Source organism: Podarcis pityusensis (genome assembly GCF_964106645.2).
Source record: "Podarcis pityusensis genome assembly, chromosome: 13".
Classification (NCBI taxonomy): domain Eukaryota; kingdom Metazoa; phylum Chordata; class Lepidosauria; order Squamata; family Lacertidae; genus Podarcis; species Podarcis pityusensis.
Window position 1 is genome coordinate 51,566,359 of NC_138038.1, and position 17,639 is coordinate 51,583,997.

At 54.3% G+C, this 17,639-nt stretch overlaps 2 protein-coding genes and 1 long non-coding RNA gene across 5 annotated transcripts in view; 2 read left to right on the top strand and 1 right to left on the bottom strand.

The window, feature by feature from the left end:
* Positions 1 to 711: 711 nt before the first annotated feature.
* On the bottom strand, positions 712 to 10,113 carry SLC35G6 (solute carrier family 35 member G6). 3 transcript variants are annotated; one of them, XM_080979879.1, is made up of 2 exons: positions 10,037 to 10,113; positions 712 to 2,325 (listed from the first exon to the last, which is right to left on the bottom strand). In XM_080979879.1, exon 2 carries the CDS (start codon positions 2,283 to 2,285, stop codon positions 1,218 to 1,220), a length of 1,068 nt encoding a protein of 355 aa, XP_080836005.1. In that variant the 5' UTR covers positions 2,286 to 2,325; positions 10,037 to 10,113; the 3' UTR covers positions 712 to 1,217. The 3 variants fall into 3 exon arrangements, with proteins under 3 accessions (XP_080836005.1, XP_080836003.1, XP_080836004.1); XM_080979877.1 differs by lacking the exon at positions 10,037 to 10,113 and adding an exon at positions 9,515 to 9,561; XM_080979878.1 differs by lacking the exon at positions 10,037 to 10,113 and adding an exon at positions 5,011 to 5,328.
* The window catches only part of ZBTB4 (zinc finger and BTB domain containing 4), a 32,247-nt gene continuing 22,682 nt past the window's right edge, over positions 8,075 to 17,639 (top strand). The window contains exon 1 of the mRNA XM_080979627.1: positions 8,075 to 8,238. The gene's annotated coding sequence lies outside the window, so the exon portion shown is untranslated. The remainder of the gene's footprint in view (positions 8,239 to 17,639) is intronic.
* LOC308462422 overlaps positions 13,689 to 17,639 on the top strand; it is an 87,917-nt gene continuing 83,966 nt past the window's right edge. The window contains exon 1 of the long non-coding RNA XR_013979139.1: positions 13,689 to 14,993. This is a non-coding gene — a long non-coding RNA (uncharacterized lncRNA). The remainder of the gene's footprint in view (positions 14,994 to 17,639) is intronic.

Here is a 17,639-nt window from a genome sequence, read left to right on the forward strand (position 1 = left end):
TGTACAGATGGTATATTACACCTGTAAAAATGGCAAAAATGTTTAGAGCAGGCTCTAATAAGTGTTGGAAGTGTAAAGAAAAAGAAGGCACGTTTTTCCATATGTGGTGGAATTGCAAAATAATTAAAAGTTATGGGGAAATGATTTCTAATGGAATGAAAAGAATGTTTAAGATAACTTTTGTTAAAAGGCCAGAAGCTTTTTTTACTAGGCATTTCAGGTTAAGAAATACTGTATTTTTTGCTCTATAAGACTCACTTTTTCCCTCCTAAAAAGTAAGGGGAAATGTTTGTGCGTCTTATGGAGCAAATGCAGGCTGCACAGCTATCACAGAAGCCAGAACAGCAAGAGAGATTGCTGCTTTCCCTGCGCAGCGATCCCTCTTGCTGTTCTGGCTTCTGAGATTCAGAATATTTTTTTTCTTGTTTTCCTCCTCCAAAAATTAGGTGCATCTTGTGGTCTGGTGCGTCTTATAGAGTGAAAAATACGGTACCTACGAAAGAAGAATGGCAAGAAAAACTGATGGAATACCCTGAAATGGCAAAGCTAACGAAAAGGCTTCGAGACAAGGACAACAGACTTCAAGAAAGACTGGGAACCATTTGCGACACACCTACAGAAACAATCTAAAGAAATGGACTCACTAGCAAGTTTCGACCAAACACAATTAACAGAATAAATACGGAAAATATGATGATGATGCTAAAATGATAAGAGAACAATAATTATTATTGTAAAAACCTTATAAGCAAGTTATAAGCAAGCAAGAGAAGTTAATACGTAAAAAACCCCCACGAAGTTTAGGGAAGTCGTGACGGGAGGGGGAAACATGGGAAATGTGTTTCCCCCCCTTTGGATGTGATTGATATTGTGACGATAAAAAATCGTAAAACTCAATAAAAAATCAAACCAAAACCACAGGCTTAGGCATTTCTCTGAACCCGCTTTCTGAGAAGCAGGCGAACCCAATAGCTGTCCCAGCCAAGTCCGCTGGCCTTTCCTTAGAAAAGGTAATTGGGTTTTGGGGGCCGTTTTCCACCCAGATGTCCAAAAGGCAACGGACGGCTACCTTGTCCAAAGCCTCACCACCATCTTGTCCGTTGGGGGCGGGCAGGCGGATTTTAAAGCTGCGACGCCCTCGCTGGTCGGTCCTTTGGAAGGTCCCTGCTTCCGGTCCGTCCTCCTGGAGTCTGCTCGAACCTCGTGCCCCGCCGCGGCTATGTGCTGTCCTTCAGTTGGACGCTGGCATCCTCGTCCTCTTCGGCCGCGTCACAGCTGATATTCTGGGCTGTGATGATGACTATGCTTCCGAGAATGACCCCCGCCCCCATGATGTCAAAGGGCGTGACGGCTTCGCGCAGGACGTAGTACTGGACCGCCAGCGTCACCACCACCTCGGAGTGCAACACGGCGCACACCAGGGCCGGGTGCGCCTTGGTGACGGCGTAGCTGGCACACAGGAAAGAGACCAACGCCAGAAAGCTGATGGCCGCCACGCAAGTCCAGGTCAGGGGGTCCAGGGGCATGACGGGCTGCTGGAGGAGGAACATGGCCGGCGAGCACACCAGGCTTCCCACCACGCCGAAGAGGAAGGCCACCGTCACCAGCTTGGCCGGGAAGTCCAGGGCCCGGAAGATGACCAGCCCCAGTGCCAGCGCCATCCCTCCGAGGCAGGCCAGGGCATAGCCGAAGGTGTCGTACAGCTGCGTGCTCTTGTCGAGGTCCAGGAGGTCGGGCACCACCATGATGATCAGGCCCAGGGTGCTGCCCACCAACCCGAACCAGTCGTAGCCCGTCAAGCTGCCGTTCTCGATGCACAGCGCCAGCAGGACGGAGCAGATGGTCGACGAGCCCTTGCGGACGGTGGCGGCGTTCCCGCTGGGCACCACCATGAAGGAGCTGTAGGCGCAGCCGATTGAGATGACGTTGATGGAGGCGTGCAGGACCGTCCGCTGGCGGGCCTCCCGCGGCCCGAAGCAAGGAGCCTTCTGGCAACGCAGGTAGCACGCAAAGAGGAGGTGCAGGATGCAGCGGAAGAGCAGGATCTCCAGCGAAGGGATGCCGGAGGCCTCGTTGGCCATTCGGGTGAACGGCGCCACGAAGCCGGCCGGGACGCCGCCCCCCAGGAGTGCTACCAGCAGGCCCTTCATGCTTTCCGACAGGCGGTAGCGGTTCCAAGGCGGGCGTCGTGGCGGGGGCGGCGGGGAACAGGGCGGGGGAGAGAACCGCAGCAGGTCGGCCACGGTCCAGGCCGCTCGGTCGGGGGGCCCCTGGGGAGGCGCCATGGGCAGGAGTGCCAAGGGATTGCTGGGAGCCAGCGGGTACCTGCAGGAGAGGGCGAGGGAAACAAAGGGAGGTTGCAAGTGAGGCCAGGCGTCTCTGTCCGAGTGGCATACCTCTGCTGCCACCTGCCTGGTTTCTAAACAAGCCTGCCTCGGGGGAGTATTGTGAAGCCGGAAATAAGTTGCACATAAGTAAGGGATGTGGGTGGCACTGTGGGTTAAACCACAGAGCCGGTGGTTCGAATCCCTGCGATGGGGTGAGCTCCCGTTGCTCGGTCCCTGCTCCTGCCAACCTAGCAGTTCGAAAGCACGTCAAAGTGCAAGTAGATAAATAGGTACCGCTCCGGCGGGAAGGTAAACGGTTTTTCTGTGCACTGCTCTGGTTCGCCAGAAGCGGCTTCGTCATGCTGGCCACATTGACCTCGGCCAATAAAGCGAGATGAGCGCCGCAACCCCAGAGTCGGCCACGACTGGACCTAATGGTCAGGGGTCCCTTTACCTTTAAGGAGAGACTGGGGCTGTTTAAAGTGATAACTTATTTCCCAAGTATCAGTTTAGGGTTTTAAGACAGATTCCCTAACTTGTAGTCTGATGAATATTCAAACCTGCCTGCTTGTCTACTCAGATGGGCAGTGAGTGTCAGAAATGGAGTCTTAGTTAACCAAGCAGTGGCGTAGCCATGGGCATAGTTGCAAAGATCTTAGGGGCAAAGATCTTAGGGGCACAAAATTTACAAAGGAAAAAAGAGACAATTGTAATAGCAACTAAAAATAATAACTAAATAATAACTGAAAAATAGCACGCCCTCCCTCTCACACAGAAAATCTCCCAATGTTTGTGCGGGGAGTGGATTTGGGCAACAGTCGGATGCGAGGGCGCCCTCTGCATGGGCTTTGGATAGATACCCGCTCCCAAACAATCCCCCCTCCTCTTCTCCGCTGTGCCCAAAGCTCACAGGTGCTGCAGCTGCCGCTTGTTTAGGTCGCAGAGCTATTGCCCCTTGGCTGCAGCCTATTGGCAGGCAGTGCTGAGGATCCTTGCCTTGCCCCAGGCCCAGGCAACCCACGCTATGCCACTGGAACCGAATGTGAAATTAAAACTTTTTTGTAATAGTAAGGAGAGTTGAGAGGACCGTTTTCAAATGTTAAGAGCATAAGAACGGCCTTTGGGTCAAGCCAATGACCCATTCAGTCCAGCATCCTGTTCCCACAGTGGCTACGCTGTGGGAAACCCGCAATCAGGATTCTAACGCAGGAGTGCTCTGCTTCCCTGCGTTTTCCAGCAGCTGGCATTCAGAAGCACGGCTGCCTTCAGTTGTGGAGACAGAGCACTGGCACTGTTGCTAGTAGCTCCCCAAAATAGCCTTGCTCCTCCAGGAACTTGCCCATTCCTCTTCTGATGGGTGGCCATCACTGCCTACTGTGGCAGGGAGTTCCACAGTTTAACTGCACCCTGCCAGGGTTTTTGGGATAGGTGGTGGATTCTGCAGCCAGTTCCCCAATGCTGTGCCTGGGCTAGGACTGGACCATTGGACCAGCTTTCTCATTTGCTTTCCATCCATGACCCCCCCATTGTCTATCTGCCCTCTTCCTAAAGGTAAAGGGATCCCTGACCATTAGGTCCAGTCATGGCTCTGGGTTTGCGGCGCTCATCTCGCTTTACTGGCCAAGGGAGCCGGTGTACAGCTTCCGGGTCATGTGGCCAGCATGACTAAGCCGCTTCTGGCGAACCAGAGCAGCGCAGGGAAACGCCGTTTACCTTCCCGCCAGAGCGGTACCTATTTATCTACTTGCACTTTGACGTGCTTTCGAACTGCTAGGTTGGCAGGAGCAGGGACCGAGCAACGGGAGCTCACCCTGTTGCGGGGATTTGAACTGCCGACCTTCTGATCGGCAAGCCCTAGGCTCTGTGGTTTAACCCACAGCGCCACCCACGTCCTGCCTTCTTCCTAGTTTCCCCTTATAATCTGTTTTTGTTCTTAATACAGTTTTCTTTATTCATTCCATTTACATAGCACCTTATCTCAAGGTGGGGCGCATCGTTCTCATCCCCATTTTATCACAACAGCGATTTCAGATTCATAGAATTGTAGAGTTGGAAGGGACCCCACGAGTCATTTAGCCGAATCCCGTGCCACTTTGTGACGTATGTTAGATTGAGAGACAGGCCCCGCGGTCACCCACTGAGCTTCACAGCCAAGAAGGGTTCGAACCATAGCTGTCAACTTACAGTTTTGAAAATAAGGGACCAGCAACCTCGAAAATAAGGGATCAGCAGCCAAAATAAGGGATTTTCCAGGCACAGGTATGTTCAACTTCTGAGCCCCTCTGAGCCAAAGGCAGAAAGCCCAGCCAGCAGCCAAACGAAGCCTCATCAATAAGGGACAGCAGCGGGACATGGCGCTGGGATAAGGGACTGTCCCGCCAAATAAGGGACACTTGACAGCTATGGTTTGAACCTTGGTCTCCCAAGCCGCAGTCCGACACTCTAACCATTACACCACATACCCCGTGGTTCTCTTTGAAGTCTACCTTTCCTTTCTGGAGCTCTACCACCTGCCTAATATTCCTGGGGTGGGTGGGTTTGGGGAGCAGTGAGCCAAGGGCATCTTGTGATCTTGCACGGGGCAGGGATTTTCTCACGCAGAAAGCTGCCCAAATTGGACCACAATGGTCTGTCCAGCTCAGTGTTTTCCCTGATTTCAGACGGGTTTCACCCCCAGCCCTACCTTGACGTGCCGTCCGAGTCTGAACCCGGGGAGTTCTAAATTCAACGCAGGTAAACCAAAGAATCGGAACTCTTCCTCCATGTTTCCTAGGGTCAGGAGTGGTGGGGTGTGACTATAAGCTACCCCCTTTCTCTCCCACACTGATCTGACCCTACCTCCCTTCCTGCGGTATCTGTCGTCAGGGCGTCTGGGTTCCATGCCTGAGTTCTAGAAGGGTGGGAATCTAGTGCCACAAAGTGGGGTGGGGCGGGGGGAGAGAGTCACCATTTCTGAAGTCCTCTTTTTCCCTGTGACTCGGGGAGCAGGGGATGTAGAAGAGGAAAGAGCGGGGGTTGTAGAAGGAGCCCTCCCCAACTCTCCCAGCCCCCACCTACCTTCACAGCCACCGTACAAACAAGCCGCCGCCTCAATCGCCTAGCCTGGCTTCCTCGCCCGGCAGAAATTGTGATGTCATCCTGCCTGCATGCGCCACTATGACATCACGCCCTCAGGGCCTCTTCCCCCAGGCTGGATGACACTAGGCACCTGCAAGGGATGAACAGGTCTACCCCAAAGGAAGTTATATGGGATGATGGGGGCGGGAATGGTTTTTCCCCTCCCCTCCAGGGCTCTGCAACCCAATGCCCTCCAGGTGTTTTTGGAATATAAGGCTGCGCTTGCCGGAGGTGTGGGCCAAAACATCTGCAGAGCACTAGGCTGGGGGAAGCTGTTGGAGAGGCTGTCTAGCAAGAAACCACTCGAGATCGGAGCAGTTAACAGTCCTGGAGTTAATTCGCTCCAGTCTGTAGGCCTCTGGAATCTCTGCTACTAAGGCCTGGAATATTCAAATGAGGACTAGGTCAAGGTAAAGGGACCCCTGACCATTAGGTCCAGTCGTGGCTGACTCTGGGGTTGCAGCGCTCATCTCGCTTTACTGGCCGAGGGAGCCGGCGTACAGTGTCCGGGTCATGTGGCCAGCATGACTAAGCCGCTTCTGGTGAACCAGAGCAGCGCACGGAAGCGCCGTTTACCTTCCCGCCGGAGCGGTACCTATTTATCTACTTGCACTTGGACGTGCTTTCAGACTGCTAGGTTGGCAGGAGCAGGGACCGAGCAATGGGAGCTCACCCCGTCGCGGGGATTCGAACCGCTGACCTTCTGATCGGCAAGTCCTAGGCTCTGTGGCTTAACCCACAGTGCCATCTGTGTCCCTTCCAAATGAGGACTAAAGTGCCTTAAAACATATGCAGAGTGCCTTTTCAATTGTTAATTGAAATTGTCAATTAATCAATTGTTTTGATACCTGCTGTTAGCCGCCCTGAGCCCGGTCTTGACTGGGGAGGGCAGAGTATAAATAAAAATTATTATTATTATTATTATTATTATTTATTTTGCTCCCCTCTGTTGTTGGCATCTGTCTGTCTCCAGAAACAATGGAGTGTGCCTTCAGGGGTGAGGCCAAACCGCTGCATTAGCAGCACTGAAATGACCTCTGGGGCACAAGCCTGGGCAGTGTGTGTGGAGGTCCTGGGCTGCTCAGACGACATGACCCCCCTGATGTGGTCCAAAGCAGAGCAAGATGTTTGACACCAGCTTCACTGCAGGAGTTGCCAGAAGGAGGCTTACAAGGCGCCATCCAACCATTTTAGGGACTCCGCTCCAGATCTGTGTGGGGCTTAGTCCTGAGACTTTTCTTCTCCCGAAGATATCCGCAAGGCAGAGGAGGCGGAGGATCAGAGTTTTCCTTCTGAGGTGGGCTCCCTTGACCCTCACTTCCCTCTACACCACATGCAGAAACTGCCTTTCTGACCCACACGGTCTCACCCGCTCAATCACAGCTTATGTACAGCTGGGATAAGAATAAAACAAGGATAAGAATAAATCCATGCTTGAGGGTAGATCATTGTGGTATAGTTGGTTAGGGTGTCGGACCAAGACCTAGGAGATCCAGGGTTCAAATCACTTGTGGGTCATGACATCAGTGTCTCTCAGTCTGTCCAACCTACTGTTGTTGTGGGGTTATTAAATGAGGAGGGGAGAAACTTGGCCAACGCCTTGAGCTTCTTGCATGAAAAAATGTGGGATATATAAATGCAATTAATAATAATAATGATAGACTTTGACCTCTGAATTTCCCTTGTCAGACGTTTGCACTGTGAGGCTGCAGTTTTATGCCTGGGAAGAAGCCCCATTCAAGGTTGTGCAGCTGGCTGAGTTTTCCTTGGGGCAGACCCATTGCCCCTATTAATTTCAGTGTGCCCATCTGAGTAGAACTGGCCTTGGATACAGCCCCAAGGGGCCCTATTTGCAGAGGGCTGCCCTAGAGAAGGGGTGGCACCTTCCACAAATCCGACTTACTTTCGAGAAAGCCCAATTTTACACTCACCCCCGTTTCTTTTCCTTTGTATCCGCATACGCCAGACGAGAGTTTGTGTCGTCCTGACGCGTGAAGGCGGAAAGGAACTCTGTACATGCTCAGTGGCACCTCCCAGAAAGCCCTACTTGCTTGCGAGTAAGGCCCAATTCACAGTATATTTGCCCCCTCTCCCTCTTCTTTTGCTGGCATCCCCGGAGAGGTTTATGCGTTGTGGTTACGCGCAAGGCGGGGGGCGAAAAGGCACTCTGCACATGTTCGGTGACCCCTTCCAGAAACCCTACCTACTTCCGAGCAAGCCCCGTTTCACAGCATCTCCCGCCCCGCTCTCCCCTTTATTCCGCTGCTATCCCCGGAGTGCGTCGCGCAAGGGCTAAAAGGCTCTCTGCACATGATCAGAGGCGCCTCCCTTTGCAGGGACCAACGCGGGGAGAGAGAGGAGAAAACCAGCGTTACGCGTAGTTGGAAAGCGCGTGTCTCCTCTTCCCACCTTCCCACCCCGCACCGCAACCTCCCCAGCCCCGGGATGTAGGCAAGCGCTCCCGACGTGCGCTGTCGCTGGCTGGCTTCTCCTGGGGGGCGTCCCGGGGGCCGGAGGGCTGGCCCGCACCGAGGGCGAAGTTGCGTGCGGCTGCCGTGGCTGAGCGGCTCCGAATCGGCTGAGCCTCTGCGATGATGTCAGAGGGGGAGGCAGCGGCGGCGGCGGCGGGCTGAGCGGAGCGCCGGAGCCAGAGGAGAGCGCGGAGCGGCGGCGGCGGCGAGCGAGGGGAGCGGCGTCCCGTGCCAAGCAGGCTGCGAGCATGAATGGCGGGGCGAGAAGACTCCATCTTGGGCTGCCTCGCCGCGCCGCTGCAGCAGCAGCAGCAGACACGCAGGTAGGGGGCTCGCCGACCCGACGCGGGGAGCCTCCCACCGGAGGCGCCCCGGTCCCGTGCGCTCCCCTCCGGGCGCGCAAAACAAGGGCGAGGCTGCCCGCGGGCGCTTGGAGAGGGCCCCAACCGAGCGCCCTTTTCCAAGGCGGCCTAGTCTCCGGGATCGCCAACTGGGGTGGGGTTGGGATCGGTAGGGGATCGTCCCGGGGCCCCGCGGTGTTTGGGGAGGGGGGTGTTCAAACGGGGCGCGCGGCGACGCCACTTTTCTCCCCGCGACGCGCGCCCAAGATCGCCGCCGGGGCGCGCCGCCCTCCAGCCAGCCGCGTAATTGGGCATCCGGATCTCCGGAGCTGGGAAGGGGAGGGAGGGGGTCCGCGCCAGTCCCGGGAAAGAACCGAGGGACACCCCCCCAAAAAAAACCACACACCCAGCCACCCAAGAAAGGGAAAGTTTTTTCCTCCTGCCAGGGCGGGGGTTCTAGAACTCTCCAGGCGCTCGGAAAGAGGTCGGCCCGGGGATTTAGGAAGGGGGGTGCGGAGAGCCTGCTTGGCTGGGTGTTATTTTTTTGGGGAGGGGAGGGGTGTAGCGAAAGAGGAGGCGAAGCTGCGCATTTAGCATCCTCGCCACGGATTGCATGTTTCGATCTCTCTCTTTTGGAGGGGGGCGGGGGGAGTGGACGGGAGACCTTGAAGAGACCCCCTCCCCAAACACCTATTCCGGAAATGACCCCTGGGCGATCCGGGATATTTTTGGGACCCCTGGGTCGAAAAGTCGGGCCTGTGGTGGTGGCTGATCTGGCTTCCTTAATTTTAATTCTGGAAGCCACCCTGATATAGATACATATAGAGAGAGAGATGAGGATTCCGCGGCTTTTCTGCAGCCATCCTATACACTGGATCTGGGATCCTAGCGCGCGGAGCTGCGCGCTTGTGGAGGCGAGCAGCGGCGGGTGCCTCCGGCGGCTTGGGGCGATTCTCTTTGGGTCCTGGGATCGCGCGAGGCTCACGCACTCCTGTGCTTCTCATGGGTTAACAGAGAGGCGATGGATCTCAGCGGGGGATCCTTTTTTGGAAGTGTTCGGGGCGACCTGGATATTTGGGGTTAGAAAAGGGATCTCCGCTTGCATGTTTTCCATGGCAGCAGAAATACAAAAATATTGGGAAAGGGCGAGTTTTGAAGAGGATCTGTGTTTGGGGATGGGGGTGGGCAGCCTCTAACAGCACCCCCCACCCTAACATGGAGGGCAGCGGGGAAGGGGGGGAGAGGCTGTGAGGGTGACCTCATTAGGAGAAGGGATCCTGCTCTCTTCATCTCTTCGCCTGGTCTTCTTCTCCTTGGTTCCCTCTTCCGCAAGGGAACGCTGAGGGTTAACGTGGCCGAAGCTTTGGTTGTTTTCCTGACCTAGTGGCGCTTATCCCATGCCCAAAACAGCGCAGGCTTGGCGCACCTCAGGAGTTTGCCTCTCGCTGATCGCCCACAGTGGGCCGTGGTCCCTGCTTTTGAGGCGCTGAGCACCCTGCCTCACGTACATGCCCATGTGCCGTTTCTCAAACCTGCCAGTCTGGTGCCTCCCGGATGTTTTGGACGACGGCTCCCACCAGCCCCATCGCTGCCCTCAAACACCCGGAGGGCACCAGGTTGGCAGAGCTTGCCTTATATCCCTGCGATCCCTGCATTGCAGGAGGTTGGGCTCGAAGACCCTCGGGGGGGGGGGTCCCTTCCGAGCCTACCACTTGATGGAAAAAAACCATTGCCCGTTAATGGCACGGACTCCTTCCTTCGTAACCTCCTGTTTATTTACCTCCAAAAGACATCTTGCGTGTCTTGGATGTGCGTGTCGCTATCCGCTGCCGTTCCTCACGACAACTTCGCCACACGCCTGTCAGAACCTTGTGTGCACCACAGACCCTTTCTGTTTCCTGTTATCCCCTCTCGCTTCGCCTGCCTTTCTTGTACGTGCCTCAGACCTGTTTCCCCTATATCCCTTTCTCCCTATAGCGAATTTCTCTCAGTGTCTTAACTCTATCCCACTCCTGCGACGGGGACATAAATAAGTGCCAAATCCTAAACAGAAACCTCCGAGCCACACAGGACATTTTTCTAGGCCTGAGGCAGAAAATCCACACTGGGTGTCACGCCAAACCTAGCTAACATCGTCATCCTACATTCACATTATTAATTGATTTTTATCCCATCTTTCCTCCAAGGTGGCATATGTTGTCCCCTCCCTTTTGTCCTCACAACAACCTTGTGAGGTAGGCTAGCCCGAGAGCCGGGAACTGTCCCAAGGTCACCCAGCCTTGCGACTGAGTAGGGAGTTGAACCCTGCCGTCTCTAACCACTATACCGCACTGCAGGGATGTCTGGCTTGTGTGAGGGCCCTGCCGGCCTGCCGTTTGTTCCTCCTCAGCCGAAAACACAGGACCGGCACACTTCCATATGCTGTCATGCCCTCCTCAGCCGGGGTTGGGGAAAATACTTCACATTTTTGGTGGCCGATCTCAGCTTTCAGCGGGAAGTAAAGTGGGAGGGAAGATCAGGGTCACATCCAGATTCCTTTTAGCGGCGCCGTTACGAAACCCTGAGGCTGGGGATTTCCCCCCTCTCAAACTGGCTTTAATAACCCCGTATCCCTTAGGCCATCTTTGCAACGTTATTTCCACACACACACACACGGCCACATCTTGCACGCAAGCTTGCACATAAACACACAAAATTCTTCCCCTCTCAAATCTTCTCTCTGCCACCGAACACACCCTCTCGACACGCCCCCCTGCCCTCATTCTCACACGTTTATTTCTCTTGTTTATTCCTTTTTTCCACCCCACCTTGCCTTCCAAGGAGCTCAAGAGCGTGGTCCTTCACACCCCCAGTTTATTCACCCCTGCAAGGTAGGGTAGGCTGAGAGAGGCAGTGGTTGGCCCCAAGGTCGCTTCGTGGCTGTGGGTGGCAGGGGGGAAAGGATTTGAACCCAAGCCTCTTAGCCCAACACTCTATAACCCAGACTTCCTCAACCTGGGCCCTCCAGATGTTTTTGGCCTACAACACCCATGATCCCTAGCTAGCAGGACCCGTGGTCAGGGATGATGGGAATTGTAGTTTCAAAACATCTGGAGGGCCGAGGCTGAGGAAGCCTGCTCTAACCACTGCACCACACTGTTTGTAAGCATCGTCCTCACCCGCGTTCCCCTCTCGCCGGCACCCTCTCCTGCCGCAATCCCTTAACGCTCTTCTCTGCCCCAATTCGATGCCCCTGCCTGCACCCCTCACTTAACACTTTCTCCTCTCACGACCTGGCTGTCTCTTTCGCACCCGGGGCTCCGCGCAGGTGGAGAGCGAGGGGCCGTCAAACGCACAGGCGCATGAGGTGACACGTATGAGGATGCGTGTTCCCTCTTGATCCCGTAAGAGCAGCCCTCTGCGCACGCATGGGAGAACGTGGCTGTGAGCGGATGTCCGAATTGAGAGCATAGCCCAGAGGCTTGTTTCGTTTTCTGGGTGCGCAGAGCTCTTTGGTGCGCACATGCTTACGAACGACGGTGTGCGTTTCTCCCCTGCTGCCGATGCACAGTGTGATTCCGGGTGCCCCGAATGCCATTGTGAGAAACGCCTGGGGGGCCTTGAGATACTGTGTGGGCTTCTCCGTGATCTGAGCATGTTGGGCAGCGAGGAAACACAGCGCGAAAACGGCCCCGTCCCTCGAGGCAGTGCTGTGGAGACCCCAGCTTCTGTGTTTGTCTGTGAGCTTTTGAAGGGTCTGCGATGCGACGGGGGAAGATTGCGTGCAAATCTACACCCCCCCCCCATTTTTAAAAAAGCACTTCGGGTTAGCTTCTTATCGGCAAAGGGTAGAAAACAGCTGCTTGCTTTTCCTTCGGTCGAAGGGACCTGTTTTTAAGATGCATGTTGTTGAGAATTTTTTTCTGGGGGAAGCGTGTGGCCCCTGCAGCCCTGCTCCCGGCCCGAGTGCGGCCCACTCCCCGGAGGATTGCAGGGCTGGCGCAGGCCAAGCGAAAATGAAAGGTTTGCCAAAGCCAGGCAGCTCGGTTGTGAAGCTGGCTGGGTGACCTTGGGCCCGTCCCTCGCTCTCGGGCCAGCCTGTCTCTCAGGGTCGTGGCGAGGATGTCACGGCGAAGAGCTGTCCGTGCCAGCTTGAGCTCTTTGAAGGAAAGGTGGGATCTAGAGGCAATGAATCGCAGATTTCCAGAGTTGGAAGGGACCCCCCGAGGGTCATCTAGACCAACCCGCTGCAATGCAGGACATTTTGGCCCAGCGTGAGGCTCGAACCCACAATCCGGAGATTAAGAGTCTCGTGCTGAACCGACTGAGCTAGAAAATAAACAGACATGACGCAGCCCCTTTTCAGCCCTTCGGGTTCAATGCGTTTTGGACCTTTTAACATTAAAAAACCCCAATCCTTTTAAAACAGGGAAAGGTATGCTTTAAAAATAAAGAACCGTGCTATAATTCTCACGAAAATGTTGCTGAACCAAATGGATACGCAGGTGAGGTAAGTCACTGTTATTGCTCTTCCCCGCCCGCCCCCATTTTGCAGGTGGGAGGACTGAGGACTGAGAACGGTTGGCCTCTGAGTTCACGGAAGAGGCGAGATTTGAACCCAGGACCTGCTGATCGTAGCTCAGTCGGTCACTTAGCCGCTACACCGGGGAAAGGATAATAATAATAATAATAATTTATTATTTATACCCTGCCCATCTGGCTAAGTTTCCCCAGCTACTCTGGGTGGCTCCCAATCGAGTGTTAAAAACAATACAGCATTAAATATTAAAAACTTCCCTAAACAGGGCTGCCTTCAGATGTCTTTTAAAGAGAAGATAGCTGCTTATTTCCTTGACATCTGAAGGGAGGGCGTTCCACAGGGCGGGCGCCACCACCGAGAAGGCCCTCTGCCTGGTTCCCTGTAACCTCACTTCTCGCAATGAGGGAGCCAATGTAGATCTCTCAGGACCGGTGTTATGTGGTCCCAGTGGCCGCTCCCAGTCCCCAGTCTAGCTGCCACATTCTGGATTAATTGCAGTTTCCGGGTCACCTTCAAAGGTAGCCCCATGTAGAGCGCATTGCAGTAGTCCAAGCGGGAGATAACCAGAGCATGCACCACTCTGGCCAGACAGTCCGCGGGCAGGGAGGGTCTCATCCTGCGTACCAGATGGAGCTGGCAGACAGCTGCCCTGGACACAGAACTGACCTGCGTCTCCATGGACAGCTGTGAGTCCAGAATGACTCCCAGGCTGCGCACCTGGTCCTTCGGGGGCACAGTTGCCCCGTTCAGGACCAGGGAGTCCTCCACACGTGCCCACCTCCTGTCCCCCAAAAACAGTACTTCTGTCTTGTCAGGATTCAACCTCAAAGTGTTTTTAACACTTGATTGGAAGCCGCCCAGAGTGGTTGGGGAAACTCAGCCAGATGGGCGGGGTATAAAGAATGGGTGCCAAGGAAGCTGGCCTGGCGAGGGGCGTGGCCTGGAGAAAGGGGGTGTGGCCTGGGAGCGTTTTGTGGGCCACATAGGAGGAATTGGAGGGCCGCATTGCTCTCTCATTTCCACATACTATCTGTTTTAACACCAGTATTTCGGAGCAAAACAAGGCCTAAACCCAGATTAGGGAACCCGCCAATCTAACCAGTGTGCGTGTGTGAATATTTCTGTAGGGAGAATAGGCCGGGTACCACAAGATTTGCCCGTGGTTTCCATTTTACACGGAGGGGCCCCTGCGTGGCCGGCCAGCAGCCATCTTGTCCCGGTGCCAGCCCTGGCGGAGGGCATTTCCAGGGGACACTGGGGCTGGGCTGGGCTATGTTTTCCCTGGAGGGCTTCCAGCCTCCTTCTGATCTCCATTGTTAGGGCTGGCTTCTTGTTGTTTTTCTCCTCGGCCGTCGGTTTCATGCTGCCTCGCTGCTGTGTGAGGCCGGCCGGCCTCCCCCTTCCTTGCTTGTTTGCTAGCTAGCAGAAACATGCTCTGCCTCTCTCTCTGAAAAGGTCATTCTTCCAGGCAAAGCATCCCAGCCCGGGGTGTGTGTGTGTCTTCCAGGCCTTCGCTCAAAACCGAAACCTTGCATGACGGGCTCCTAGGACAGGAGTCAGCAACCTTTTTCAGCCGGGGGCCGGTCCACCGTCCCTCGGACCTTGTGGGGGGCCGGACTATATTTTTTGGGGGAGGAAATGAACACATTCCTATGCCCCACAAATAACCCAGAGATGCATTTTAAATAAAAGGACACATTCTGCTCATGTAAAAACATCAGGCAGGCCCCACAAATAATCCAGAGGTGCATTTTAAATAAAAGGACACATTCTGCTCATGTAAAAACAAGCTGATTCCCGGACCGTCCACAGGCCGGATTGAGAAGGCGATTGGGCTGGATCCGGCCCCCGGGCCTTAGGTTGCCTACCCATGGCCTAGGTCAGGGGTCAGCAACCCGTGGCTCCGGAGCCGCATGTGGCTCTTTTACACCTTTGCCGCGGCTCCAGGGCGGATACTAGCGAGGGGAGGAGGCGCATTGTGCGCCCCGACACTCCCCACTGTGGCGGGCGCTGTACTGGCTGTGACGTCGCATGGGGGCGGTGCGTGCGTTAGTCATGCACCGTCCCGACATCACCTTCCCGCCCGCTGTCAGATCGCGGCTCCGGAGATATATTTGTTTTAAAAGTCGCAATGGTTTTGCGGCTCCCAGTTTTTTTTTCTTTGGAAACGGGTCCAAGTGGCTCTTTTTGTCTCAAAGGTTGCAGACTCCTGGCCTAGGTCTAGGACATGGAACGCAACTTTAAAGCTGGGTGTTAAGAGGATTTGACGCAGATAAGGTGCTCCTGAACCAACCTCCGTGGTCCTGGATCTACGTGCCTCTGAATCGGAGCGCCTATTCCCAGAATCGCTGCAGGGATGGAATTTGGGGGTCCAGCGGGGTCATCTAGTCCAGCCCCCCCGCAATGCAAGATCGTTCCCCGCCAGGGGTGTGCCGCTCTTCCACACGCACACCCTGGTTACTCTTAAAAAGTTATTTTAAAGGGTTGGGTTTCACACACACACCCTTCCTGTCATCCGTGTGTTTTTTTCCGAGGAGAGAGTTGGGAGGGTTTAATAATAATAATAATAATAATAATAATAATAATAATAATTTCTTCATATCCCGCCCTCCCCAGCCGAACCTGGGCTCAGAGCGGTTAACAGCAATAAAAGTAACACAGGGTTGGGGTTCAGAATGGCGAATCTGCTTGCAGGCTTTCCCGTAGGGTGGAGATTTTGGGGAGACTGTGGGAGACAATGCCCCACAACCCGTGTTAGTGATCAGCTGGGCGTGTTCTGTGACTGGTGTGGGTCCAATTGCAGCCCCGTGGAGATCTCTAGGCGCTAAGTTGGCGGCGGACCTCCCCCTCTGGCTGGCCCCTCCAGCTTTCTTAAACAGGTGAGCAGAAGAGCTCATTTACTGCTCTCCCCCCAGCTAAGTTAATCCCCACAACGACCCTGAAAGGTAGGCGAAGAGGCTGCGACTGAGTCCCAGGTCCCCCAGGGAGCCTCATGACTGCGTGGGGATTTGAACCCTCATCTCCCAGGTCCCAGTCCGACACACTAACCCTGGCTTCCTCAACCTTGGCCCTCCAGATGTTTGGAAACTACAATTCCCATCATCCCTGACCACTGGTCCTGCTAGCTAGGGTTTGTGGGAGTTGTAGTCCAAAAACATCTGGAGGGCCGAGGTTGAGGAAGCCTGCAGTCTAACCCATGGGAAGGCAAACTAAGGCCCAATCGCCTTCTCAATCCAGCCAGCGGACAGTCCGTGAATCAGCGTGATTTTACATGAGTAGAATGTGTCCTTTTATTTAAAGTGCATCTCTGGGTTCTTTGTGGGGCATAGGAATTCGTTCATTTTTATTTATTTTTTCAAAATATAGTCTGGCCCCCCACAAGGTCTGAGGGACAGTGGACCAGCCCCCTGCTGAAAAAGGTCGCTGACCCCTGCTCTAACCACTACACCCCACTGCCTTCCTAGAGTCCTTCTGCTATGGGGAGGCTCTAGAAATTAAGTAGGTAAATGAATATGGGGAAAGCAAAACGCCACTTAGAAAAGATCTGGAATATTTTCCTTGACGCTTGCAGTTGCTTTATTCCAGATGGTTTTATTTGATGTTTAACGTGCTGCAAACCGCTTTGAGATCGTTTCGTTAAACTGTACAGGGGTATAGAAATGAAATGAAAAACAACAACAACATTGCTTTGGAGCTTCTGTTTGTGTGTTTACCTTTAAATATTGTCGCGCCGCTTTACTGGCTCTCAAAGTACAAGAGGAGAAAGACGATGGGTCGTCCTACTCTGAGTAGCCCCATATAAATTACTAAACCCAAGTTAGCATTGTCCCTTAATTTCAGCAGGCGTATTCGAAGAAGCATTGGCTGCCACCCAAAAATACAGAACAGAACAAGTCGTTTTTTGACTTTAAAAACAACCTCTGTTTACAAAACAACATGTTTTGTTACTTATAGGTATAGTTGTTAATTGTGCATATTCAGTTGTTCAGAGGGGCAATTCAGTGCATTATTGAGTTGTGTATTTTGGCCAGGGGTGTGTGTAACCTGGTGGCGTGGGTGGTGCTGTGGGTTAAACCACAGAGCCTAGGACTTGCCGGTCAGAAGGTCGGCGGTTCGAATCCCCGCAACTGGGTGAGCTCCCGTTGCTCGGTCCCTGCTCCTGCCAACCTAGCAGCTCAATAGGTACCGCTCCGGCGGGAAGGTAAACGGCGCTTCCGTGCGCTGCTCTGGTTCGCCAAAAGCGGCTTAGTCCTGCTGGCCACATGACCCGGAAGCTGTACGCCGGCTCCCTCGGCCAATAAAGCGAGATGAGCACCGCAACCCCAGAGTCGGCCATGACTGGACCCAATGGTCAGGTGTCCCTTTACCTTTACTTTACACACCCCTTAGGGATGCAGGTGGCGCTGTGGTCTAAACCACAGAGCCTAGGACTTGCCGATCAGAAGGTCAGCGGTTCGAATCCCTGCGACGGGGTGAGCTCCCGTTGTACGTTCCCTGCTCCTGCCCACCTAGCAGTTCGAAAGCACGTCAAAGTGCAAGTAGATAAATAGGTACCGCTCTGGCGGGAAGGTAAATGGCGTTTCCGTGGGCTGCTCTGGTTCGCCAGAAGCGGCTTAGTCATGCTGGCCACATGACCCGGAAGCTGTATGCCTGCTCCCTTGGCCAATAAAGTGAGATGAGCGCCGCAACCCCAGAGTCGGCCACGACTGGACCTAACGGTCAGGGGTCCCTTTACCTTTACCTTTAACCTGGTCTGGAGGGACTGGGAGGCGATGATTTTGCTTGAGGGGGGTGTGGTCCTTGCTATTTCAAGGCCCATGCCCTCCCCACCACCATCTAGTTGCACAAGGCAGCAGGTTGTAGC